This window comes from Clarias gariepinus, chromosome 2 (assembly GCF_024256425.1).
Source record: "Clarias gariepinus isolate MV-2021 ecotype Netherlands chromosome 2, CGAR_prim_01v2, whole genome shotgun sequence".
NCBI classification, from domain to species: Eukaryota; Metazoa; Chordata; class Actinopteri; order Siluriformes; family Clariidae; genus Clarias; species Clarias gariepinus.
Window position 1 is genome coordinate 29,298,338 of NC_071101.1, and position 26,787 is coordinate 29,325,124.

At 36.7% G+C, this 26,787-nt stretch overlaps 2 protein-coding genes across 2 annotated transcripts in view; both read right to left on the reverse strand.

Moving 5' to 3' along the window:
* Positions 1-1,691: 1,691 nt before the first annotated feature.
* On the reverse strand, positions 1,692-16,846 carry LOC128511563 (neuronal acetylcholine receptor subunit alpha-7). The gene is made up of 10 exons (XM_053484486.1): positions 16,711-16,846; positions 15,288-15,427; positions 11,977-12,021; positions 9,496-9,605; positions 9,113-9,192; positions 6,875-7,042; positions 5,714-5,908; positions 3,807-3,893; positions 3,293-3,402; positions 1,692-2,552 (listed from the first exon to the last, which is right to left on the reverse strand). The coding sequence occupies exons 1-10, from the start codon at positions 16,763-16,765 to the stop codon at positions 1,995-1,997; spliced, it is 1,548 nt and encodes a 515-aa protein (XP_053340461.1). The 5' UTR covers positions 16,766-16,846; the 3' UTR covers positions 1,692-1,994.
* Positions 16,847-19,838: 2,992 nt separating this feature from the next.
* Positions 19,839-26,787, reverse strand: part of spg11 (SPG11 vesicle trafficking associated, spatacsin) — a 32,835-nt gene continuing 25,886 nt past the window's right edge. Inside the window, exons 34-41 of the mRNA XM_053480354.1 lie at positions 26,588-26,722; positions 25,346-25,479; positions 24,592-24,699; positions 24,284-24,452; positions 24,028-24,104; positions 23,776-23,931; positions 20,618-20,769; positions 19,839-20,454 (exon numbers count right to left, since the gene is read on the reverse strand). Of these exons, the coding sequence (XP_053336329.1) occupies positions 20,274-20,454; positions 20,618-20,769; positions 23,776-23,931; positions 24,028-24,104; positions 24,284-24,452; positions 24,592-24,699; positions 25,346-25,479; positions 26,588-26,722 (1,112 nt within the window). The 3' untranslated portion in view covers positions 19,839-20,273. The remainder of the gene's footprint in view (positions 20,455-20,617; positions 20,770-23,775; positions 23,932-24,027; positions 24,105-24,283; positions 24,453-24,591; positions 24,700-25,345; positions 25,480-26,587; positions 26,723-26,787) is intronic.

Below are 26,787 nucleotides of genomic sequence, written 5' to 3' on the forward strand. Positions count from 1 at the left end.
CCCATAGTGAAAAAGGCATGACATTTTAGCAAAGCTTTGTAACACAAGAAATATGAGGGTTCACAGGAACAAGCATTCTGACATTTAGAAAAATACATTTATTTGCAAAGGGCACACAAAACCTGTAAATGCATGAAGTGCGAAAAGAAAGAAGAAAGCAGACTATATTGGAGATGTATAAGGTTTAAGCTAATTTTAGCTTCATGTTAGTAATAACATTAAATCTGTCAAGCTTTATAGGAACTTCTATTTATTTAATTTTTAATATGTGAGTCTATTAAACATTTTTAGCCATAGAAGTTTTAAAAACATTTCCATATGATTTGTATTTATCTAACAACAGGAAATATTATGAATATAATATCACATCACAAATATATAACATGCCTTTAGAATAGGACTGATATATTTAAAATTCAAATATTAGCAGACTGTCCGAATACATTAGTGAATATTCTCATCACAGCCAGTAGCTGAGATTCATTTCTCTTCTTTGCATGTTTGGATTTGTGGACACACATGATTTAATAATAAATTTTATTATTTTATTCATAAATACACCGTGTTAAAAGATGGCATACTTAAAATACAAAACATGATAAGTGGAAAGTGTGAATATAGTATATAGTGCATATGTGTGTGTCACATACTTTTGAACATCCCGTCTAACCGTGTAAAAAAAAAAAGCAACATTTTTATCTCACAGGTCACAGTTGTCTAGGTTAACAGTAACTTACAGTTTAGTATCTGGTTCACCAAAGAAATGCCTCAGCTATTCAGTACCCTTTTAGAATCTGAGAGTGCATGTATCCTTAAATACAAAAGATCTATCATTCCTTATTTAATCACTATTATGTTTCACTTTTGACTGATCTTTTGCAATAAATGTAATGAAATTAGCCTCCAGTTGTACACTTTTGACTGTACCTGTATATGACAAATCCCTATTGATGTGCTTTATAAACAATGAAAATGTACTGTATCTAAACACAATCAAAGTGAATTTGTGCTCTGTTTAGAAGTGCTTAAACTCGTGAAATTGGATATACAGTAAATACATAACAGGGACACAGTTTATGGCCTGACAGGGTGATGAATGCAAGCGATTTCCACTATTATTAAATCTACATTAGGACTCACAAACCTACAAAAACATAACATCAGTATTGAACACCATCAGTATTGAACAGCAAGAGAACTCTTTTATAACACTATGATACTTTAATATTTATGTAACTGTAGTATTAAGCTTCTCCAACATAATCTTTATTTACCACATCCGTAGTGTAAGTGTGCATGCATAGGTGTAATTGAAGTATGAGCAGTGTACAGTGAGAGCAGTTTTGTGTACAAATTTCCATTAAAATTTTTTATTTAAATCTATATTATTTATATAGATAATTAAACTTAAATGTTGGTACAATAAAGATATTATGAAAAAAATATTTGAGGGGCATTAAGAGGAGTAATGGAACACATCAAGAAGGTTTTTGGAATTTTTGTCTGTTTGTTTGTGCACGCATCACGTAAAAACTACAGATGGAATTTTGACAGGTGTATTTGGCCGAGCTTGAGTAACATATAGGCTTTGTTTCATCACAAGCGGCCCACCGGAGGAGAAGATATGCTACTTTGAAATAGAAATTTATATATTTTTTTAAAAATCAACTTTAAAAAAATCATTAGTTCATTTAAAAATTCAACAGGTGGCGCAGTACATTTTTAATACACACATATGAGTGTGCAATTGAAATCTACGTAATGAACATGATCTCACACCTTCATTGTACACACTTCATGGTATCATGTAAAAAATTTAAGTTCATTTCAAGTCGAAGCCTTGAAGCCTTGAAGCCACCTACACGTCACAAAAAACTCATCTTTAAACCTACAGGTCACAAAAAATATATTTAAACCTACAGGTCATGCTGTGGTAGAGATATAGTCATGTATATACGAAACACTTAAAGTAAGTTTATGTGTACATAGCTCTTTTAACTAAAGAAATCTTTAGAGATCGCTTCTACAAAGTTAGGAGCAGACATAAGAATGCCGAAAGTGCAGAGTATTGTGAAGAACGAGAATGCCATTAGACACATGCGATCAATAACTGCTGCTGCAAACTTCCACTCATTGCACACGCTTGCATCTTCATCCCGGTTTCGAAATCTTCTCGTGATGTACCTTATTTCCTCTAGAATCTTTGCTAAATCAGTCCCTCCTCTGGTGTTGCTGTCTCCGACCCTGGTCCCTAACTGTGCCTCCGTGGCCCCTGGCAGCAACACCTCCTCCTCATTGGCTTGCATGAAGCGACCACAAATCAGTGATGACTCGGCTGAGCTGGAGCAGTGAACTCCCTCTGTGCCTCTAAAGCCGATGTAGAGTGTGTTGATGTTCGGGGACTGCAGTGTCCCCTGGTCAACACATAGCTCCACACTGGATACGCTGCCTCTGTGAAGTAATTTATTGTTGCAGGACGAGTGGACCTGATGTTCACCTGGGCGTCGCATACGCAGGAACCAAGCGCACCAGTTCAGCAGCACCACACGTGTCTACACACAACATATAACAATAATTTGTTCTAAAACAATAATAAATAAGGCATCATTAAGGCTGGACTGTGTGTATCTAAATCAACAATGATAAATATGTATTGAGTTGTATTTAAATATTGTATTGATTGAATACGTGCTCATCAATACTTGATTAATACTTTAATTCAAAACCAGGACAGAAGATCTCTAAACCAGTACTAAGTACTGTAAGTCTGCATGAGAAGAGAATAATTCTGAATAAGTACAAGTGCTGTGGGCTTTCCAGTACAAAGTCATTTTGAATCAGTACAGCATAGCCCTGAATCAGTACATGGTAACTCTGAATCAGTACAGTACAGGTAACTTTAAATCAGTACAGGGTAACCTTGAATCAATACAAGATAACTTTGAATCAGTACAGGGTAACCCTGAATCAGTAGGTAATTGTGAATCAGTGAATCAGGGCATATTTATCATTAAAGCTTAACTCTGAATAAGTACAAGGTAACACCTGATTTTGCACAAGGTAACTCTGAATCAGTTCAGGGTAACTATAAATCAGTACAGGGTTACTATCAATTAGTACAACGTAACCCTGAATCAGCACAGGGTAACTATAAATCTGGACAGGGTAACTATACAGTAAATCAGTACAGGATAGCCCTGAATTAGTACAATGTAATACTAAATCAGTACAGGGTAACTCTGAGTCAGTACAGTGTGTGTGATAGATACAGGAAGTTGGAAAAAATACGTACCCACTTCGGCATCTTGCTACCATCTGGGTCATGGTGATGGTACTGTAGCACAAGCACTGTAGCAATGACTGAAAGCCCAACAATCACCATAGTGGTGGCAAAATACTGAGCTAGAGTGCACACGCACGCACACACACGCACACGCACACAATTTTAGCACAAACAATTTTAGCACTCCTAAAATGAAAGAACGAAAAAGGAGGGGAAGAATAAAGTTCAGTAGATCTTGAGTTTAGAGTCTATCTTGGGAATGCTGGGTTTAAGGCAGGAAAACACCTACAGTATCTTTTAACACACTTCAATCCTACTGGTTTTATCTTATTTATGCATTTGTAAATAAACATGGGGCCCATAGAGGCTATTTTCTGTGTTTGAGATGACAAATGAGGCCACAGAGGAGTCATGCTGTTCAATAAAATAGGCTAAAAAAGCTGTCTTATCCATTTTCTCTGTCACTTAAAATTTCCACATCTCCAACTGTTTAAATGAGCATCTATTGGACTAGTATACTCACCAATCAGAGGCACTGAATCTGATGTCGCAGGCATGATTTCAGCCACCAGAAGCATGAAGACAGTCAGAGACAGCAACACAGTGATTCCTAAAAAATAGGATTGCAAAACTGTAACTAAGACTTGACAGTCTGGATTTTCCTTGGGTAAAATTTAATATTTGTCTTTTTATTACACACCCAAGATGGCTTCAAAACTAAGAACAGAAAATTGAATAGAGCCAGACCTAACACAAGATTTTTTTTCTTCTTTGGGGTCACATAGAGTCAGGAATTGGCCCAGAACCATATATTCACTGAAACAGAAAATTAACTCTGTATGTACAGTAACAACACCAGTTCTGATATATTTCGAAGGGATGAAACACCTCATATATTTAACCTATCAGAGTGCCAAGGCTGAGCTTCTGTTGAAAGGATCTTTAATGAGTTCAGTGAAGTCAATAATTCTCCAGAAGTCCAAGTGATAAAGCTGATGGAGTGATTTGAGCTCATTTACAAGATAATCTGTTGCAAGATAACAAGGTCAAATACAGATGAATACTCTCTCTCTCTCTCTTTCTCATACATACACACACTTAATAAAGTTCACAAAGGCAGCACAGTGGTGTCGTGGTTAGCACTGTCGATTTGTACTACCAGGGTCTGTTCTCCAGGCTCTAGGTGTCTGCGACCCTGAATACCGGATAAAGCGGTATCTTTTTTTTTTTTACAGGATAAATCCATTAATCTTTTTTTTTTTTATTTTGGTCATCGGATAGTAGTAGTACTTCACATGCATTCACAATAACTAACTGTTATTAAGCAATAGCCTATTCTATTTAAATTATTAATCAAGAACCCATTCCATTTATATTATTAAGCAATAATCCATTCCATTTAAATTATTAAGCAATAACCCATTCCAATTAAATTACCATTTTGAACAAACTCCTCCCACAAATTAAAAAACATATACATGATCATATCCTAAGTCACTTTCCTCTTTGCACAGATATGTAACAGACTATGAACCATCTAGTGAGTTTCTTCCCAGCTGCTGTTTACTAAAAGCTACATTTCTCCTCCCCCTCCCCTTCAACCTGGACACATCTGTACCCATTAAATTGCAAATCACTAAAGCACAACATTTACACATAATGCAGTTAAGCCACTAAAACATCGCTTTTGCCAGAAATCAGAGTGTCAGGCTGCAATACTGGAAGGCAAGAACACGATACTGCCTGTCATCGTATATACTGTCTGTCAACGTATATACTGTACGTGCTTTAATGCATTATCCATCATGAACATTACCTTCATGAGCTAAATTTTACATACAAAGTCTTGGGACTGGGAGTCTTGAATTTAAAATACTTTTAAATAGCAATACCATGATATAAAATGATTTAAATAAACACAGAACACATTTAAATTCTGCATATAAAACAATTAAACATGCCTCTCACTGTTATGGGAACACCCTTCCCATAATTATGGCGAGACCACATATCCCTTAACCATTCCAGCTGTATTTGAAATATAAAATGTCATTTATGATGCTTACCATGCATTACTCTTGTTTTAAAGAAGCTTTTCAAAAGCCACACTGCTCTAAAATTGATTTATAACTGCTATGTTTATGATTCAGTTTTTACATTATTATCTTTGTCACCATTTGTAATATGATAAAAATATTTTTTTATTTTTTAAAAACAAAACAACACATTTAGGTACTAATTATTGTATAATGAAAAAAAATTCAATTTAGACAAATCTTTTAGTCATGGTTGCCTTTGCATAATACTGTTGATTTGGATCATGGGCAAATACTTCCTTACATAAAGTATATTTAAAAAAATCCTATACATAAACAGGCATTTTAAAAGCGTTCTATGCACATTAGACATCTATACGTGCATGTGTGTTACCCAAAGAGATCTTTTCCCCTGAGTCAGCAGGTAACAGGAACACCAGAAGTGCAAGGGTGGAGATGAGCACACAGGGGATGAGCAGGTTCAGGCCGTAGTACAGCGTTCTCCTCCTCATCACTAACGTGAAGGTAACATCAGGATACGGCTCCTTACAGCAGTCATAAAACCTCTCGTTCCTCCGTCCAGGAACCTCTAAGATGAGTTTAAACTTTTAGTAAAAAAGCAGAAATACTGCACCTTTCACATACTAACACACTGGGAATCCAGTTTCGAGGATCTAAATGAATAGACGGCAAAACTTACACACTCATACAGTACTGTCCAACTGTTCAAAAATAATTTTTGAATCTCCAGAGTTACTTGTGCTCTCAGCAAAATACATCAACACACCACTCGAACCATCACAAAAACAAAATAAAAAAGGAATAATCCTATTTCTTCTAGTGGATGCTTGTATCTCGAGATGAATTTCAATTACGGGGTAGTCTATGGCCCATTGACTCGGGGCACTCATTCATTTTCCCTCCCTGATTTCCCTAAAGAAATAGGTGCACTTTATCTCTTAACTGACCATGAAGCAAGACTCCAATACTCATTACCCTGCCATACTTTTTTTGTAATAACAGTGGTTTAAACTTTTTAAAATTGTATATGATTTGTCTTGAACAGTAAGCAATATTTATTGTGGGATGACTTCTAATGACGTAATGACGAAAATCATTTTTGTCTTATTTTCTATCTTAATGCATAGTTGTATGCCTCGGCTTATAGCAACTGTCGCATGAATTACAAAATGCAAATAAATTCTGCCAAATTCGAATTTCTAGATAGCTAATTCCTCTTTAGCTCCTTGTAGACTTCTACATACTAGTCAGAATGTTTAACTATTTTTAAATGATTCTACAGAGTCGACTCCATAGATCTGAATCAGTGATCCATAGATCACTGTTTTTATAGCACGACAAACAACATGCTTACTTTTAAATAATATACAAAAATGATCGTCATTGAGAAAAAAACTTGCGACTGCATGAAGGAATTTTTCTTAAATGAAATATTAAGAAAATGGATGGTTTAGTTCCTTAGGTTCCTTAGTTTCTATACACACACATATAAATACTGTATATATAAATAATTTATCCTTCTGTATAAACCTACCCACTAAATCCCACTCTCCATTGGCTATATAGCCTGTTATATCTACTTCCAGCATCTGCAGATCCAGAGACCAGCCTCCATATGTCCACGATCCAAACTTCAAATCACACCGTTGAACATCGAATGGAAACCAGCGCACATCAATGTAACAGGTGCTCTTAAAAATTCCTGCAAATAAAAAGAACAAATAAATCTATATAAAATGCTCACTCACTCAGTTTATACCGCGTTATCCTGAATACAGTTTCACTGGGAGTCTGGAGCCTTTGCCAGGAGACATAGGGCACAAGGCAGGGTACAATCTATTACAGGGCACACATGTTGGGAAAAACAATAAAAACCTGGGAGCACACATGTTGGGAAAAACAATTCGGACTGTGTGAGGAGTCCGTACTTGACTTGGACTGTGCCAAGTACGGAGAGAACATGTAACACAGACCCAAGACGGGTCTCAAATACAGACTGTTAAGGTGCAAGGCCACACTGCTAACCACTACGCCACCGTGCTGCCCCATTAGAACTATAGAACTATCCAGTTAAAATAAGGAAAAGAAATAAAGAAGAGTTAAAATCGGGTATCGTACCATTATTGCCACCCTTCCTGATACTACTTTTGGTGTTAAAATACCATCTAAACCCAGGATACTTTGCCAGCAGTTAATAATTTGCCAGTCAAACCATGAACATGCAACGGAATCATTATTGCATTCAATTTTATTATTAAATGCCTCATTCACAGTCACCAGCTTTAGAAGACGAATGCTTATGAATTTTATTTGTTCCCAAACACTGACCATCTGCATAGTGTTTCACGCTTGTCTTCTTTCCTCCTTCTATAAGGGGTTCTTTTTTCTCACAATGCTTTTCCAATGCCATAAAGGATTCCAATCTCTCAGGGCGATCCACTACTACTGCTAATCATTTGCATGCATTCCATCATGCATTACTGATATGAAGCATTTCTACATTTCTACTTTTAATGCTCTTGCATGACCATAGAAGGCTTAGATGTGTAATGCAAAGTCAAAAGGCCAAGGTACAGACTGTAATATTCTTGGATAGGAATGAAGAGAGATGAGATAACATATTGGGATACGACTTGTCACACTCTCTATTCCCTAAAAGAGCATAATAGGTATTGCCTACCCTTTTCTTTATTTGGGCACAAACATAGTGCGGTGTATTGGTTGTTGAATTATATGAGGGAACTGCATATTCTCTACTATGTCTTTGGACATGGTGACAGTATGGCTCCCCAGGGGTGCAGGGATAAGAAGTATTTAGAAAGTTGCTTCTGGTATTTAAAACAGCACTGTGCAAAAGTCTTGAGCCACCCTCCATTTCGTCATTTATGTGCCTCTAAATAGACAGACTTTCTTGTGTTTTTTAATTTAGTCTTAAGGAATAGTTAAAACACACTGCCAATGCAGTCAAAGCATACCTTGAAAAAAACAAAAAAATATATAGTTGCAGGCAACGATGAGCAGGCCCAGGCACCCTGCACCATTGCATAGGTGCAAGTGTGTATGAGCTATGCAGCCAAATCACGCCGGGGCCCAGACTCTTAGGGATTCTGATGGCAGCAGGCATCCGAATTGGCAACAATTTTCATGAGTTTTTGAGCATGTTAAGACCCCCAAAAAGCCCCGAATGGTGGGAAAAAAAAATCTTCAGGAAAACAACAGGATCCTGCGCATCCTATAGTGCTTGGGCCTTAAAAACACATAATGGAACACTATCAGTCATGGACTGGCCTGTCCAAAGCATGGACTTCAAAATTAACAAACAATGTGTATGATCTTGACTGAGAACAAAACAAAAGGTGACCAGAAGATCTTTGAATAAGCCTGAAGAATGATTCTTAATGACTTAAAGGAATTACAAAAAAACTTGTCTATGAGAGTCTAGGCTGTGTTGATGAATAACAGTGATCTTACCAACTATTGCCTTTAAAGCTTATTACAATTATACATACTATAACATTATTTGTGTTATGTAATGTATTTATGTTTCACATTACTAACGTCAACGGGAAAATATGCATAAGAGACATATTAAATAACTAAAACATTTTTCTTTGATTATTTTTTCCCCATTACAGTATAAACAGGAATCATGAAACACCTGAAGATTTAAGTGTCTACAGGACAAACAGATCCAAAATCAACAAGCCACAAAGTGAAAGAAGGCTTAGTTCAAAGATGTGAGAAGTTATCTGCCAGATGAGTATAGCTTTACCTGGGGGGAGATATTGGCAGTAGCCAGATGAGTTGACCAGCACATTGGTATGAAAAGTGGCATCAAACCTCTCATCAGCACTATGGTATACAGTATAAGCACACAAAGTATCACAGTTTAGTAAACACAGCACTTTTCTGTGACATAAAAGCATATATTTTTTTAACCCAATGCTGATTTACAAAAAAGATCACATGCAACCATGATGCCTTTTCTACCCAAATTTGCGGGTGTAAATTTTTTTGCTACCAACTTTCTGGCAACATTCTTACTCCTTCAGTTACAGTATCACACAAACAGTACTGTGTTTAGAAATGTTTTTTGGCCATTTTTCTGACTTGGTTAAGCTAATGGTTACAGTTAAGCTAGTTAAGTAGGTCTACCTGTTATAGAGGAGAATGTCAGGTTTCCAGATCTGATTATCAGGAAACCTCACATTGGACACTCCAGGGTAGTCACTCAGGTTCCACTGCAAATAATAATCCACCCAGTACTGAAAGGGCAAACAAAGGGGGTTATAATTATGATTATATAAAAAGCAATCAGTATATATTCATACTTGTTATCAAATAAAACAGGAAAAGTCTGCACATATCTCTTTATGTTCATGTTCTATTTATTACCTTGTCATGATTTGGGAAGATTCTGTTTTCCAAAGTAAAGTTAAAATATATGATTTTTTGATCTGATCTGATATGATATATGTCTATTTTACATAAGGGAAATAAGAATCATGGTATGGTGGCGAGAGCAGGCTTACTGAGACCAGTGTAGGTGAATGTAACACTGCATCAGCATCCGGTCTTACGGTTATCATATTAGACCTCCAAATTATGTGCAGCATGACCTCAAACATGAGCTCATCAACTGTAATCAGACTGAGAGATCAGTCCAGGACGGGTCTGGTCCAAGTCAATGTCTTTAATTTTTATGACTAATTACATATTATGCATCTGGTTTTCTGCTGGGAAAAGGGGTCTTGAGAAGTTCAGGTGTTTGGATGGAAGAGCAGAGCCTCAGATCTAATCATGCAGGGTGATGATGGGCACAAGAAATCACATGTGTATTTCCTATTTTGTGATCATATACTGTACTTAAATAGTTGAAATGAAATGGTTAAATAGTTATAGTGTTTTTTTGTAGCAACCACACTGTGTGAATCCAGAGTCTGTCCGGTAACAACACAGCCATTTTATCTGGATACTACAGAAGCAGTGTGGGCCAAGGAAATAGCAGTGGTACATGGATAATTAAGCCAGCATATTGCAGCAGTGATTGTGGCATTTGAAAAAGAAATAGAAAGCCTTAGGGTAAATATGTAAACCTTATTTACAAATTAAGACAAGAGCAACTTCCCAGGCCACAAATATTCACAGGCAATCAAATTCATTGGGTCACTTAAGAAAGATCCTCTGCACAAATTCATTAAAGGGGCTAATAGAAAGGAAAGCTTTGCTAATTAAATAATATGGAGATTAAAAAAATTGTTAAAATAAGAGAAAGAGAGAGAGAGAGAATAGTATAGAAGCTTAGTCATATTAGCATTATTTTGCCCAAAAACTTTAAATGTAGGAAAATCCTGTTTCTGCCTTGCACAGTCAGAGAAACCCCTGATAATAAAGTAATTAATTTCAAGCATTTATATTATTAAAAAACAGCAGCTATGAACAAAATTTTTGCCTGTGGCAGCCGTGGGCATGTATACTGGTATGTGTTTGAAACCAAATCATGTGCATGCATGAGTAATTAATGCCAAGGTGTTTCAAATCACCTCAAATAAACTATCAAAACACAATTTCCATTTGCAGACATTCTAACAATGGATACTGTAAGCTTAACCAGGACAATTAATTTCAGTACAATGTGGAGGTTAAAAGCACAAAAAAACCCTGTAAACACAACTGGCACCTTATCTGGGTCAGGCACAAAGAAGTCAGCATTAGAGAGCAAAACAGTGCATAAAGAAAGTCCATTCATTATTAGGTAATGTAATTTAGCCTCTTGCATGCAATTCATCAAGACCGTGATCCTTCTGGGGTAATCAGAATTGATCTTGGACACTGAGCTTTAATTTTCTGAATGTAAGTGCTCATACTTGGCCATTAAGGTTTGAACAAAGAGGATCTGTCTAAATCAATCTTTTTTCCCTTTAGTTCACTAAAAGTAATAATTCATGTTACAAATTATACATAAAAAATGATCATCATGTAACAGTCAAAACACATATCCGAATACATCCACTTAGGATATGACTTACATTGTGAGTGACAAAACTGAGCTGCACATTATTTAAGATACTTTACAGATCCTAGAGGCTGTGTGTGGAAACACATTGTCAATGAAAGAGTTTCAATCTGAAAATAAGTCTATTATAAGGCAAATAACTTAACTTTATCATTACAGTGAAAAGGTGCATCTCAAAAGACTTAACATATCTAACCTTGTGGTGGGCTACCACAGCAGAAGCCAGCAATCATGTTCCTTCCCAGCCACACAGAGAAATGAGGCTGCATTAGGCATAAGATCAGCAGAACTGAGCCACTAAGACTAGACTGACTGTTGTAGATGAAAATCCCTTGGAGATTGGCAGTGTTTTAAATATTCAAACCAGTCATTAAAGCATGCCACAATCAAAGTTAAAGAGATCACTCTTTTCCCTATGCCCATTGATGTTTTAACGGTGATTGAAACTCCTAAACTGTGCAGTATATGCATGATATTATGCACTGCTGTCCTGCCACATGATGTATGTATCTACATTATATACCCTGAGCCTTTGTTGGTAATAGAAAACCTAAAATAAATGAAAACTTTCTTAAAACTGTAACTATAGATGTGCTATTTGTGTGAGCAAGTGGGCTTACCAGTTGCAACCAGATGTTGGTTGTTAAAACCTGATTTTTCTCATCCTGCAAAACAAAACCATGCATTATAAGGTCAATACAAATAAGATATGCTCTCATTTTCAAATTGTTCAATGCCAAGCAATCTCATTACAGTAAGTGAAACTCTGAAACGGTAGAAACATAATAAAATAATCATTATTTTGTGAAACACATACTTCTCACTTCAGCTGCTTTCATGTTTGCTCTTTTGCAACCTTCAAAAGTGGGTTTATTATGGCTCAGCCAGTATGCTGTTAGTAGAGATAAAGTCATACTACCCTAATGCCTTTTAGCGTTGGCAGTATTAATGTCTTTCTGATGATTTAGCTCTTTAGATTGGAATAACCTTTATATCTGAAATGTATTATGTATCACATCATGTACAGTAGTTTGTCTATTGTACTAAAGCCCAGCTGATATTCCTGTCTGGTATTTGTGGGATAAATTCAGGACTCATTTTAAAGGTCTAATTTAAATTCCATGCCAAATACGAGTTACTCAGATTCTATTTGGACAGTTTTGAAAATAGGACTAGGAACATGATGCTGCTATGCCAAATGAATCCAAATAAAATAAATCAAAATTAGTATACCGATTATAGTAATATAATATTAGCAGTTGCAGTGATAATATTATTGTTTAAAAACAGTATATATCATTACACTAAGTATTCTCTCTTCCAGTTATAATGATCTGTTCTATTATACTGTACACTGCTTGGCCAAAAAAAGTTGTACACTTTATTTATCATTTAGTCGCCTTTAGCCTTGATGACAGAACACTATGTGATAGCCAGGTTATGTGTAAAAAATTTTTTTTTTACGCTACCAAAACTGCTTTTTGACAGTTTGAATCCTGGAATATACAGTACCTGTGCCATCAGGGAAGGAAAAGTCTATATATGTGATAACTTGGTCATTCAGTACAGTACATTCTGGTCAACAGCTGATTTTATTTTATTCCCACATAACGATGCTGAGACTAGACCTGACCAACTGAAGCAACCCTCAGGTCTAACCTTTTTCCATGTGATCTGATTTTCAAGTCCAATCTTTATACCTATTTCTATCATTTCCACATAGTGTGCATGTGGAAATGCTCTTACTTTGACTATTAAACATAGCTCTGATTTCTACTTGGCATTCTCTACAATGCAATTTTACCAAGTGTTTAAATGATCTCCATTTTTTTGGTCACATTTTTGTTTAGTGAAGTTGACAGTTCAGCAATATTATTACAGTTATAAATAATGTGTTAGACAGCTCTTAAACCAATTCGAGTCATTTAAAATCTCTATAGTAATTCTCCTTGCTTGATGCAGGCCAATATTTGACCCATCTGAAATGGCGACTTTTCTTTTTGGCCAGGCTGTGTAGTTTTAGAGACATTTTTATAATTTGTCCCAGCGGTTATGTTTATCCATTCTAGCTATATTTTTTCATTATTCAGTCAAGTAACATATAACATTATTTCTCACTGTCACATACGCAGTTCCTTTTACTAAGCACATATTCTTAAAATTTTTTAATACTAAATACAAGATGAGAAAAAGGCATGAAATTAATGCTTTAGTGCATTTAACCTAAGTAAGACTGTGTTGGATCACTCATACAGCAAAACACTTATGTACTTACTAATGCATAGTCATTTTATTTTTTATTTTATTTTATACATTCTTTAACATTTTTCAATAAGTCAAGCATTATATTTGGTGCAATTTTTGGTCCTTAATCATTTTTACATGAATATAGGAATATGGAAATGGATCCATTGGCATTTTTGGAAATTAATTTAAAATTTACAAAATATGAATATTAGAGTTTGACTTTACTGAGCCATTTTTATTATATATTTCTTTTTTTTACCTTTGTTCTGTTAACTGATATACCATTTGGTCCCTCTCTCACACAAATCACACCCCTCAGAAAAAAAAATCATTAATGCATGTGAGGTAAAACCTTTTCTAGGGCAGCCTTGATCTTCATCATAATCAGTAAGCATTATTGTAGAATAGAAACATTATTTTTTACTTACACATGGACATTTTCTTTTATTCCTTGTTTTCTTCCTTTTTTTAATTGTTGGTAGTAGAATCTGTTATACTGTAATGCTTCAATTACATCATAATTAGAGCGAAACACTTCACAAGAAAGTAATATTTTTGTGCAATTTTCCCACTTTTTTTCCCACTGTATGTGATTTTGCACTTGAAAAATGTCATATTTTACCTTGATTTAATACACTACTTTGCCTAGCTTATGTTTGTTTTCTGACCTCCTGCCTGATTGCCTGTCACAGCACTGACTCTGATCAGATGAGTGTGGAGATGAGTGAGATTTATTGGTCTTTCACTCATGAAGCTACCAGGTAACAATACTGCAGTAATGCCCTGCAACCAATTCTGTAATGGTTATAACACCAATTAAATCTGAGTGAAAAGTTTTCTCCTTTGTTGAAAGCTCTTTAGTATTTTTTGTGTAAGAAATAAAAACAGATGACCCTTTAAATAAACAATGTACGTGTTATGTACGTGTAATTTACATCACAACAGACTTGCAGCTGAAAGAGAGGAGCTTTATGGTGGGTTAATTGTGTCTAATTGCATCTGATTCGGTCAGACTCTGCTTTTTGTTTTGCTATTACAGGTGCAAAATCTCATTTCAACCGCAACACAGCTTTGCATGCACATGGATCTTAAGAAGATCAGCTGTGAATACTCTAGAGGTAAGGTTTAAATATTACAGCTTATTATAATGATCAAAATATCTCATAGGCAGAAGAGATACATGATAAGTTACATTTGCTCTTATATAACGTAGAGAAACTATTATGACTGCACCTGAATGCATACCCTATAAACAAAACCAGCAAAAAACTTCCTCTGTCCTTCACAAATCCTTCTTTACTATTGTGACATTATGGCCCTATTGATCTTATTGTGAGAATAGTATGTGTTTTGCCATTAGGTTAGATACAAACATTTGCTCCTTTGAATATGGATTAACCACAGAGGTGTATTAATTTAGTTTTATTGTTATTTTTAATTTTGGCATTGATGGTCTGTGTAAAAAGTGTCCATAATTGTGCATAAAGAAACCTAAATCAAGTTTTTTATTTTGTTTTTGAAATATTTTTTCTATCTTAACTAATTATACTTTAATATGAACCAACAAATGTATTTAATACATTTTTACATGGGTACTTACTGTATATGCTGCAGCTGGGAACTGTATGAAACAGTGGAACACAAACAGATGTTTGTGTGTATGTGTGCATGTACTACTACTCACCACATCCATGATCTGCATAAGACTTAAAGTAAAGTGAACGGTGAGGGAATGAGAGTCATTGTACACAGGTCTCTCTAAAGGATTATAGTTCTGCATGAGATCCTTATAAAGGCGCCGCTGGTGCTCTCCTTGCAGGGTCACTATGGCAGAAATGACATCCAGACATCATTCTTGGTTTGCATTATATAAGATTTTTAAACAAGGTAACATAAAAGAACATAAAGAGGTAAAAAAGTGAACATAATCAAATATTAAAGCATAAATAACCTTAGGAACGTGTAGAATACCAGCACAGATCCAACATTTCTACTGTATGACTGGCAAAGCAAAGATACTCCAGCAAGACTGTTAGCAGTTATTGTGAGCAACTGACCCTGAGGAAATATTTTAAATGTAAGGGACCAAAGGACGTAAAAATCAGATAAGGGACATCTTCTGCAGTCAGCCCAGATGGCAAAATATTGATCTGGGAATTTCATCAAGCGTCTTCTTTCCGTTCACTTGGCCATGTACGCAGTGTATACGATTCTCTCTTGGTGATATCACTCACTCACTCATCGTCTATATTACTTTATCCTGTATACAGGGTTGCAGGGGGCCTGGAGGACTTAGGGCATGAGGCAGGGAACACCATGGACAGGGTGCCAATCCGTCGCAACGCGCACACATTCCCTCATATTTACACACTACGGGCAATTTGGAGACGCCAATTAGCCTAATCTGCATGTCTTTGGAGGAAACCAGCCGAGCACATGAAGAACATGCAAACTCCATGCAGACAGACCCGAGGCGGGAATCGAACCCTCGACCTTGGAGGTTCAAGGTGACGGTGCTAAACCTCACACCACCGTGCTGCCTAGTGGTGATTTCCCAACGGCCAAAATAGCATAGCGACTGATTAAGATCCTCTACATTGTTTCGAGCACTACACAGAGATCACCTCTCCTCCCTACAGTGCCTTAGCAGGCAAGCCCATGGACTAAGCTTTGGAAAACTGGGACTCATAAAAGCAAACCTTAATATGTCCTCATAGGAAGAGATGGTGTGTTACCAAAAAAGACATTTTTATGAAATACTAAAACATCATTTCTACAGGGTTTTGGACTCACAACAACAACAGAATACAGGTTTAAATTAATCCTGTGTCCCAGAAACAATAACTGAACTAATGGAGAGACTTCTGAGCAGAAAGTGTGAACAGCTCAATATCAGTCTCTCATTCAAAATGTATTTATTTATTTATTTAAAAAGCTGTATCATTCTAAATGATCTATACAATTATTTAAAATATACCACTACATATACATAATAAAGAACGAGTTGATAATATTTGCACTGTTTTTGGACTATCTATAAATCTGCACTCGAGTCAAGGCTCCACGTTCAGACTAAACCTGAAGACAGCGTGATATTAAACACCTACCGTGTACCAGAAACGCGGTGGTCACAAGATAGACTGTGAACTGATTCATCTCCATCCTCTAATAGATAGATAGAGAGAATAAACCTGACAAGTTAGTCTGCAGGAGCGGATACTTCACCGCGAACTCCGCCGAAGCGCTCAGACTCCGCCGGTGTGGAGATTCAGGCGCGAGTCGGTTCTTCTGAACGACTCTTTTAAACGATTCACAGCACGTGAGAACAGAACACCCCAAATATGTACATTAGCAGGTTTAGCATATCTCTCTCTCTCTCTCTCTCTCTGTATGGACAAAAGCATTTGGCCGAATCTGCAATGACATTGTACCTAAATACATCTACTTCAATATGGAGTTGGTCCCCCTTTTAAAGCTATAAAAGCTTCAACTCTTCCTAAAAGGATATCCACAAGATTTTGGAGTGTTTCTGTGGGAATTCATGCCCATTTATTCTGTAGAGCATTTATAAGGTCAGGCACTGATGTTGGGTGAGAAGACCTAGCTCGGGATCCTCAGTCTCCTAAAATCCTCAGTCTCCCCCTTGATGGGGTTGAGGCCCGGGATCCCCAAACTGTTACCAAGATGTCTTGGTATTCCGAAGCATTAAACCTGCATTAATTAATTAATGGCCAATCATTAATTAACAGTATTTTGGGCAAATACTAGGTGCATCCAGATTTTTGACTGGTACTGTATATATGTTCGTTGAACAGCCCATTCCAGGTTAAGCCGTTTAACAGGTCAGGTGAAGTGCTGATGTCCGGCTTGTTGCCTGGTGTGGGGTCAGTGTTTCAGTTCACCCAAAAGATGTGTGTTTCCAAACAGGGCTCAGAGCAGACACCTCCACCTTCACAAACCACGTCTTTATAGACCTTAATTTCTCCACAAAATCACTGACATAACACAAAAATGGTTCAGCCTCCTCGTACCAGTGAAGTGAAATTATAATGCTGTGGCATACAAATGTTTTAGAGAAATGTGTGCTTCCAATTTTGTGGCAACATTTTGGGGAAGAATCTGAATTTTTTTTAAGTAGTTTTCTTACAGTACTTTTTATTAAGCAGCTGTTAAAGTACGTGTATGACCTGAAGGTCCTTCATAAAGCAGGTGTAAAAGAGGTCAAGAGTGTCCAAAACATAGAACTGTAATCATAAATGCTTTTAAAAATTGAATCACATTTCATTGATATCTTTACTCATCATAAATTGTAGAAAATAGTAAAAATGTAAAAACTCCTTCTATACAGTGCATCCGGAAAGTATTCACAGTGCATCACTTTTTCCACATTTTGTTACAGCCTTATTCTAAAATTTATTAAATTCATTTTTTTCCTCAAAATTATACACACAACACCCCATAATGACAACATGAAAAAGGTTTACTTAAAAATGATAAATTTGAAAAAATTGAGCTCAGACGCATCCTGTTACCCCTGATCATCCTTCAGATGTTTCTGTAGCTTAATTGGAGTCCACCTGTGGTAAATTTAGTTGATTGGACATGATTTGGAAAGGCACACACCTGTCTATATAAGGGGTCACAGTTGACAGTTCATGTCTGAGTACAAACCAAGCATGAAGTCAAAGGAATTGTCTGCAAACCTCCGAGACAGGATTGTTTCGAGACACAAATCTGGGGAAGGTTACAAAAAAATTTCTGCCGCTTTAAAGGTCCCAATGAGTACAGTGGCCTCCATCATCCGTAAGTGGAAGAAGTTCATAACCACCAGGACTCTTCCTAGAGCTGGCCGGCCATCTAAACTGAGTGATCGGGGGAGAAGAGCATTAGTCAGAGAACTGACCAAGAACCTGATGGTCACTTTGTCAGAGCTCCAGAGGTCCACTGTGGAGAGAGAAGAACCTTTCAGAAAAACAACCATCTCTGCAGCAATCCACCAATCAGACCTATATAGTAGAGTGGCCAGACGGAAGCCACTTCGTAGTAAAAGGCACATGGCAGCTCGCTTGGAGTTTGCCAAAAGGCAACTGAAGGATCCTCAGACCCTGAGAAACAAAATTGATTAGGTATGATGAGACTCTGGCCACTGTACCATACAAAAATCTCAAGTAAACTTTTTTCATGTTGTCATTATGGGGTAATGTGTGTAGAATTCTGAGGGAAAAAATTAATTTAATCAATTTTAGAATAAGGCTGTGACATAACAAAATGTGGAAAAAGTGATGCTGTGAATACTTTCCGGATGCACTGTAAATGTCTTATCTTTGGCAGAGTACCTCATATTGCCACTTTAACCCATTCAAAGGCAGATTCTAATGAATCGAATCATCAAGCAAGTTGTAATTTTGCTCATGGGGTTTTTAATGCACTGAGTTCAAGTTAATTTCTACTGCTAACCCACTCAATTCATTCCAGTAAAGCCCCCTGTAATGAAAGAATTCTTTTGAGGCCACGGGGGTCTCCGTTCTCTCTGCTGAGCCACACTCAAATCAAATCACGCTGATCCGAGATCACTCCCATCAGAGCTCGCCATGCAGAGAAAGACATTTCAAACTCACATTCTTTTCATATTAGTTTAGGTTGCATCACAAGCCAAGCTAACTGTCTGTGAAATAAGTTACCAAACTATATGTGCTAAAACACAACAAATGCATGAAGCTCATAAGAGAATATGAAACATGAAGATATAGCTTCATCACATTCAGAAATTATAACAGTTTCACATAGCTTCTGAAGATACCACATGCAGTCGGTATCTTTTGTTGCCACGATAGATCAATTTTTTTAATTTTAATTTTATAATCTTAATCATATTTTAATATGCTGCTTTAAATGAGAATTTTCTGCCCTTAAAATATTGAAAAATATATTATTTCCTTCTATTTTAGGGAAACAGACGTTACCTCACTGTGATCCACTATAGAAGTTTTAGCGATGTACTAAACTGTCTCAACAATGAATATCTCTCATGAATCAACATATTGTATGCCATAAAATAGAACTAACACCATTTATTTTAATCATTTTGCTTGTAATAGGTTCTTGTGCTTTCAGCTGTGATGTTTACATCATAATCTGAGCCACTGTGCCACATATCAGGATAAAATGCATTTTCACTTACATCAATACTGACAAGGCATGAAAGTAAAATAAATAACCTAGTGCTGCTCTGGGCTGCATTTTCAGAAAGCATTTCACCGCTTGGTAATATAAATATTAAGAACAGCATCTAGAGATTTACAGAAGGACTGAGATGTAGAACACATGCATCCCAGCTAAACATCGATCAGGATATTTATGTCAAACACAAACCTGTTTCATCGCCTTAGTGAAATAATGACCAGAGCATTGAACAACTGATAAATTAGCAAAGCTAGATTTAATCTCTTAAATATGAACATTTATATCATTAGGTCCATAATTTCACTGAAATTATTGCTGGAATAATTTGAAAAAGTAATACTATGGATGAGAATACTGCTGAAGATGTTATAAAATATTGCTCCTGTGGGGTTGCCACTAAATCCATGTCAAATCAGTAAATTGTTCACAGCATTACATGCTAAGTGAAAGCAGAGGAATGTTGACAGTAAGTGCGTCAATGGGAGAGTCAACTGCTTAATCGGTCATTAAGGTAACTGCCGGTTTTGGAGTCCTGCAGAAGTGTGTTGGCCACATCGACAAAATTATGATCATAGGCCAGTTTGTAGCAGGTATAGACATTTTCACAATACTGCAGTAGCTTCTTCAGGTTCTGGCTCACAGTGTTCGGTGGCTTGTTCACGATGAGTCTTGGGGAGACAAAAGAGACAAAAGTTAAATTAGTAAGGATTCTGTGGGGAATGATACAAATGTATGCTTTCATCTTAATAAAAAAAAGGCCATAAGGACAAGAAATGTTTGAATGCTTTTAGATCCAGAATTACAATTAGAATACAACTGAACGAAACTTACTTTTTAGAGATTTCTTCAAATAGGCTCGCTGGAAGTGGCCTATGAAGCTTAAACTCTTCTAGGTAGGAGAAATCTCCTTTTAGGATCACCTTCTGATACAGAATCTCTGCCCAGTCAGGACTATAATCGTATGCTTCAGCTACTATGAATGACTAAGCGACACAAAATATAACAGAATCAATTAGTACAAGTTATCAGAAATGAACAATTCACATTTTTAACGTACACTGGTAATAAACTGCCCTGCCGAAAAAAAGTTGTCAAATTATAGGCCTGCATCAAGCAAAGCTAACATATAAAATGATTTGAAATTACAGTACTAAAATTAAGTAAAGAACCCTCTAATGCATTATCAAAATCTGGAAGGATAGTGCTGAACTGTCAACATCACAAAAGAATTGTGATGAGGAAAAATCACGAGAGACCCTGACCCCTGACATTTTGGGTGAATTTGCATTGAGAGAAAAAAATTAAAAGAAAATATCACAGGTATGTTTAATAGTGAAAGTAAGAGCACACTAACTTACAGGATTTGGACTAAACAGCTGTGTTCATAAGAAAACAACTTGCTAGTGAGAATAATTAGAAGAACGGCTTGAATTTACTAAGGAGAAAAAAGATTGGTCTTTGGAGCAATGGAAAAGGTCACGTGGTCTGGTTTACACTATTCAAAAGGGTAAGAAGGGAAGTGCTCTGGATGCAGTGTTATGATCTGGGGTTGCTTCAGGTGGTCAGGTCTAAGCTCATGTGGAATAAAATAAAATTAGCTGATGACCTGAATGTACTGACTGACTGACTGACCAGGTTGTCACAACAATTATTTTTTTTCCTTTTCAAATAGCATGGCCATATTCCAGGAACTGTGAAAAAGTGGTTCTGGAAGCATAATGAATCATTTTCACACATGAACTTTCCACCACATTGTGCACAGCAAAATCAAAGCTAAAGGCTGTCAAATGAAATACTACAACATGTGTGCAACTTTCTAGGACAACAATTCATACATACACAGTGAAAGCTCCACATAATTCTTTATCCTTATTTAACAAAGAAAAATATCTAACTATTTACAGTATATGATGAAGCTTGTAGGCAGTTTATTTATTAGTTATGGAAGAAGTCTCCAGTGTCAGTGCCTTGTAACAATGAAAAATAAGTTATAAGTTTCTTTTTTGCCATGGAAGAATTTTCAGGACTGACAACTTTTTTGTTGACTCTTGATAAAATACTTATCTTACAGAACTTTAAAAGGAAAAGCTATTACAATGTAAGTGATAACTTGCCTCACGGATGTTTGGCAACATTAAATGTAACTGTAAGTGTAATGGGCAAGTGCCAACATCAACATCTTCATCATTAACTAATAGAAAAATTTGTTCTAAATTCATGTGGTATGTTGAATAGAACACTTCTAGATGTGGCCCAAAAAAAAGTCAAACACACACTCACCTAAAGGATTATTAAGAACACCTGTTTAATTTCTCATTAATGCAATTATCTAATCAACCAATCACATGGCAGTTGCTTCAATGCATTTAGGGGTGTGGTCCTGGTCAAGACAATCTCCTGAACTCCAAACTAAGTGTCAGAATGGAAAAGAAAGGTGATTTAAGCAATTTTGAGCGTGGCATGGTTGTTGGTGCCAGGTGGGCCGGTCTGAGTATTTCACAATCTGCTCAGTTACTGGGATTTTCACGCAGAACCATTTCTATGGTTTACAAAGAATGGTGTAAAAAGAAAAAAAAACATCCAGTATGCGGCAGTCCTGTGGGCGAAAATGCCTTGTTGATGCTAGAGGTCAGAGGAGAATGGGCCGACTGATTCAAGCTGATAGAAGAGCAAGTTTGACTGAAATAACCACTTGTTACAACCAGAGTATGCAGCAAAACATTTGTGAAGCCACAACACGCACAACCTTGAGGCGGATGGGCTACAACAGCAGAAGACCCCACCGGGTACCACTCATCTCCACTACAAATAGGAAAAAGAGGCTACAATTTGCACGAGCTCACCAAAATTGGACAGTTGAAGACTGGAAAAATGTTACCTGGCCTGATGAATCTCGTTTTCTGTTAAACATTCAAAAGGTAGAGTCAGAATTTGGCGTAAACAGAATGAGAACATGGATCCATCATGCCTTGTTACCACTGTGCAGGCTGGTGGTGGTGGTGTAATGGTGTGGGGGATGTTTTCTTGGCACACTTTAGGCCCCTTAGTGCCAACTGGGCATCGTTTAAATGCCACGAGCTACCTGAGCATTGTTTCTGACCATGTCCATCCCTTTATGACCACCATGTACCCATCCTCTGATGGCTACTTCCAGCAGGATAATGCACCATGTCACAAAGCTCGAATCATTTCAAATTGGTTTCTTGAACATGACAATGAGTTCACTGTACTACAATGGCCCCCACAGTTACCAGATCTCAACCCAATAGAGCATCCTTGGTATGTGGTGGAACAGGAGCTTCGTGCCCTGGATGTGCATCCCACAAATCTCCATCAACTGCAAGATGCTATCCTATCAATATGGGCCAACATTTCTAAAGAATGCTTTCAGCACCTTGTTGAATCAATGCCACGTAGAATTAAGGCAGTTCTGAAGGTAAAAGGGGATCAAACACTGTATTAGTATGGTGTTCCTAATAATCTTTTAGGTGAGTGTATTTCTTTGGACATAATATTTCTTCAAACCACCTTTTTGCTTTGTTTACAGCATTGCATAAGCCTAAAATGCATGTCACAATATTTATTTCTGTCCAGAGTCGCACTAATTTTTCCATCTTGTATTAATGATGGGAGAGTTGGAGCATTGGTGGATAACCAAGTGTGAAAATGATGCCTCATGCTCCCTGAACCATTCTCTCTCAAGAGATCTCTTTCTTTTCTGACATGGTTGCTTAAGAAATGAAAAGCATTCAGGGTTAAATAGCTTTTGAAGAATTTTCATCATCGCAGTAACTGGTAAGCCAGTACTACCAGGACACCAGGACAAAATTTTTGACTAGGCAGTACAATATCGGTACTGTACGTGGTTATCGAGCAAAAAGGTATATGGTGCTTACATATTGATTTGGAAGAAACTCTTATTTCTAGACCTAGAGCTAAAAATCAGATTATACTTGCAACTCAAAAAAAATTATGAATAAACAGGGGACCTGATAACACCGTGGCAGTGGCATCATGGCATTGAGTATTTCAGATGACCGGAGGTTGACTACACGATGATCCTGCCCATGATTGAGGAAATGAAGCTGCAAAGTGATGAGTTTAGCCATTTTTACACACCGCAATGCTTGCCGCATGCAGGAGTCCTATTGGGGCACCACACACACACACAGAGAAAGAGAGTCAGCTTTATCTGCAAAAAGTACTCAAGCCTTAAAAAAAGTTTACAGACTAGTCAATACCTTCGAATAACTTTCTGCAGCATCCTTGAGCAAAAACAGGACTTTCTCTAAGCTACTTTTGAGCTCTGGGGTAACAACTGTTTCAAGAAACAAAATAAAAATAGTCTTACTTGTCCAAAAGGAAAAACAAACAAACAACCTTCCCCCCACACACACATTCATCAATAATATTTCATAAAATATATTTCAGTAACCAGACAAAGTTAATGTGTGTATATTCCCTGGTGTGCATCTCATTAACACAGGCCATGCATACCCCATGGCTGGGACTCTATAAGTTTAAGTTGTGTTCGAGCAGCTCCTTCGTGATTCTCTCCGATCTCTCGGCGCATGCTGAAACAAAGAGCCACCATGTTGTATTTCTCGCTGTCCCCTGGCAGACAGCGCTTAATGTAATCCAGAAGTGCTGTCTTTAATCTAGTGTTCTGTAACACATACATAAATCACACACTCACTCAAAGATGAATCATACATTTCACACAGATGAAAGATACACTGAGACAAACGGATTAGTTTAAAAAAAAAGAAATAGAAGAAGAAAAAGAAAAAAAAAGTTCACTTAACCGACTCCACTTTTTTTCTCAGCAGCATCTCAAAACGATGGTTCTGGTTGAGAAGGTCGAAGATGTAAGTCATTTCATTGTATCGTCCGATACCGGTCAATAATCGGACCTGGGTAAAAAAAATGGTTAATGAGCAAAAAATTTTGGAGTGTTCCAAGAAAGACATGTGAATAGCTAGTACACGTCTACGCTTCCTAATAAAAGGTTTGGTGAAAAATGTTTGGCCAAATTTAGAAGATGGATGACGATGCGAGATGAGCGATAGTGATGTGTATGGATTGTGTATTATTCACAGACAGGTCACACGATGAAATAGGTATTGCACACATCTAGGTATTAAATGCAAGTTCTTCATGACATAACATACATGTAGACTGTAGCAATCATACACTGCACTGCCCATTACTAAGGAGAATAAGTTAGGTGAGGTAGCTAATCAGAGCACCATTGTAGCAAAAGAACTTCTGCTGTACACTGTCCACCACAACAAAAAGGAAGCGCAACCTTGTGGCGTTATTTGGTATTACACATTACTATTAAACTGTACAATTAAAAAGCATCTAAAAAGCATTCCTGTGTGTCTCCTATGCTTCACAGACAAGCAACATACCCAACTGACTTTATTGCTTTTTACAAAACAAATAACTGTTAAAAAATAGTAAAATATAAACAAGCAATCATACATTCTTGTAGTTCTTAACTTAAAATAATGACAGCACCAAATTAAGCACTGAGAGCAGGGAAATTTTTCTCACCAGAAGCCCATATCTCTCCCCATGGGCCAGATGTGTGTGACTGAGGTGTCTGGCTGCTTGCAAGACCTTAACAATGCCCTCCATGTTACAGGTAAGACTGAAGCAGTCGTGTGCCAGGATAAGCAGCTCCACAGCTACCCAAAATAAATAAATAATAAATAAATAACGAAAAAATACACACACACCACACACTCTCAATTTAAACAGTGTGCAAATATACAACATTTAGGTAAAGTCTTAGTTACATGTTAAATGTGATCTATATGCCAAACCGGCTGCAAATACAGGCTGGAAAGCTGCTGCTGCAAATACAGCCTGTGTTGTGTAAAGGTGACATTTTCATGATGACAGCTAGGCAACTCGCAATTTTTTTGTTTGTTTGTACGCTGTGTACACAGCGAGGCCCAAATATCTAAGATTTTAAAAATCTACCAAATCTACCAAGACTAAAAAAATCTACCAACATTTTGATTACCCATTTAAAACTATATTGTTCAATGCCAACAACACCACTGAAATATTTAAATGCACAACCAATAACGGAAATCTGAACATTCATGTCAAGACTATATATTCTATTAAGATTTTTCATAAATTTTTACTATTATTATACATCACAATTGATGTCATAATAGATTATTTATCATTTATAATCGTTTTTGGCCCTTAAATCCTGTGTTTAGGTGATGAATTTAATCAATAATCAGCTTTTACACAAACTTGTGTAGTCCAGGCCAGCTTGAGTAAATGGTATATTTAAAGCAAAAGAAGGACTTACCAATGCTTCACAGCTACCCAAAAAGTCTACTTTCCACTAAAATTGTTGCTAATAATATATTTTTTTTTATAAAATTTATGCAAAGTTAATGCAAAGTTGACTCAATGGTGGTACTGTAGTTGACCATTAGTAACTGCAGATATGGCAAAATTGAGTTGTACGCAAAGGGTAGGACTATGACCACTCCAAACTGTGCCTATCATGTTCAAATGTACTACACATCTACAAGTATTCTTGAAGAAATAGCAGATAACTCATACCACAAAGTCTGACTTAATGCTACCACTCTAATAACATTTAAAACACAGATGAGAATTTTGCCTGAATTAATTTCTAAATATCTTTATACACCATTTAAAAAAATATATATTAGTCCTGAAATGAGATCAAGCATATCAAAATCATTGTTTTGGTGCTTTTTATTTGTCGTGTCAGCTATAGAGATATAGATACGTGTAACTTACTGCATCCGAGTTCTGCCAGGGAGACAGTAGGGATGATGTCCAATAACTTGATGCCCACCAAGTTGGGGTCACCGCACAGTTTAGCCAGTTGCAAGAAGGCCTCTTTGCCTTCAGATGGACTGTATATATGGCGCTCTAGTGCAAAAAAATTAGCAGGTGATAAACATCATATCAAATGTGAACTGGATAATACTCAAAGT

Coding starts and splice junctions, on each gene's coding strand:
- LOC128511563 (XM_053484486.1), bottom strand. CDS start 16,765: ATGGAGATGAATCAGTTCACAGTCTATCTTGTGACCACCGCGTTTCTG. Junction 15,428..16,710: donor CACCGCGTTTCTGGTACACG/GTAGGTGTTTAA, acceptor TTTCTGCCATAG/TGACCCTGCAAGGAGAGCAC. Junction 9,606..11,976: donor CCAACATCTGGTTGCAACTG/GTAAGCCCACTT, acceptor TTGCCCTTTCAG/TACTGGGTGGATTATTATTT.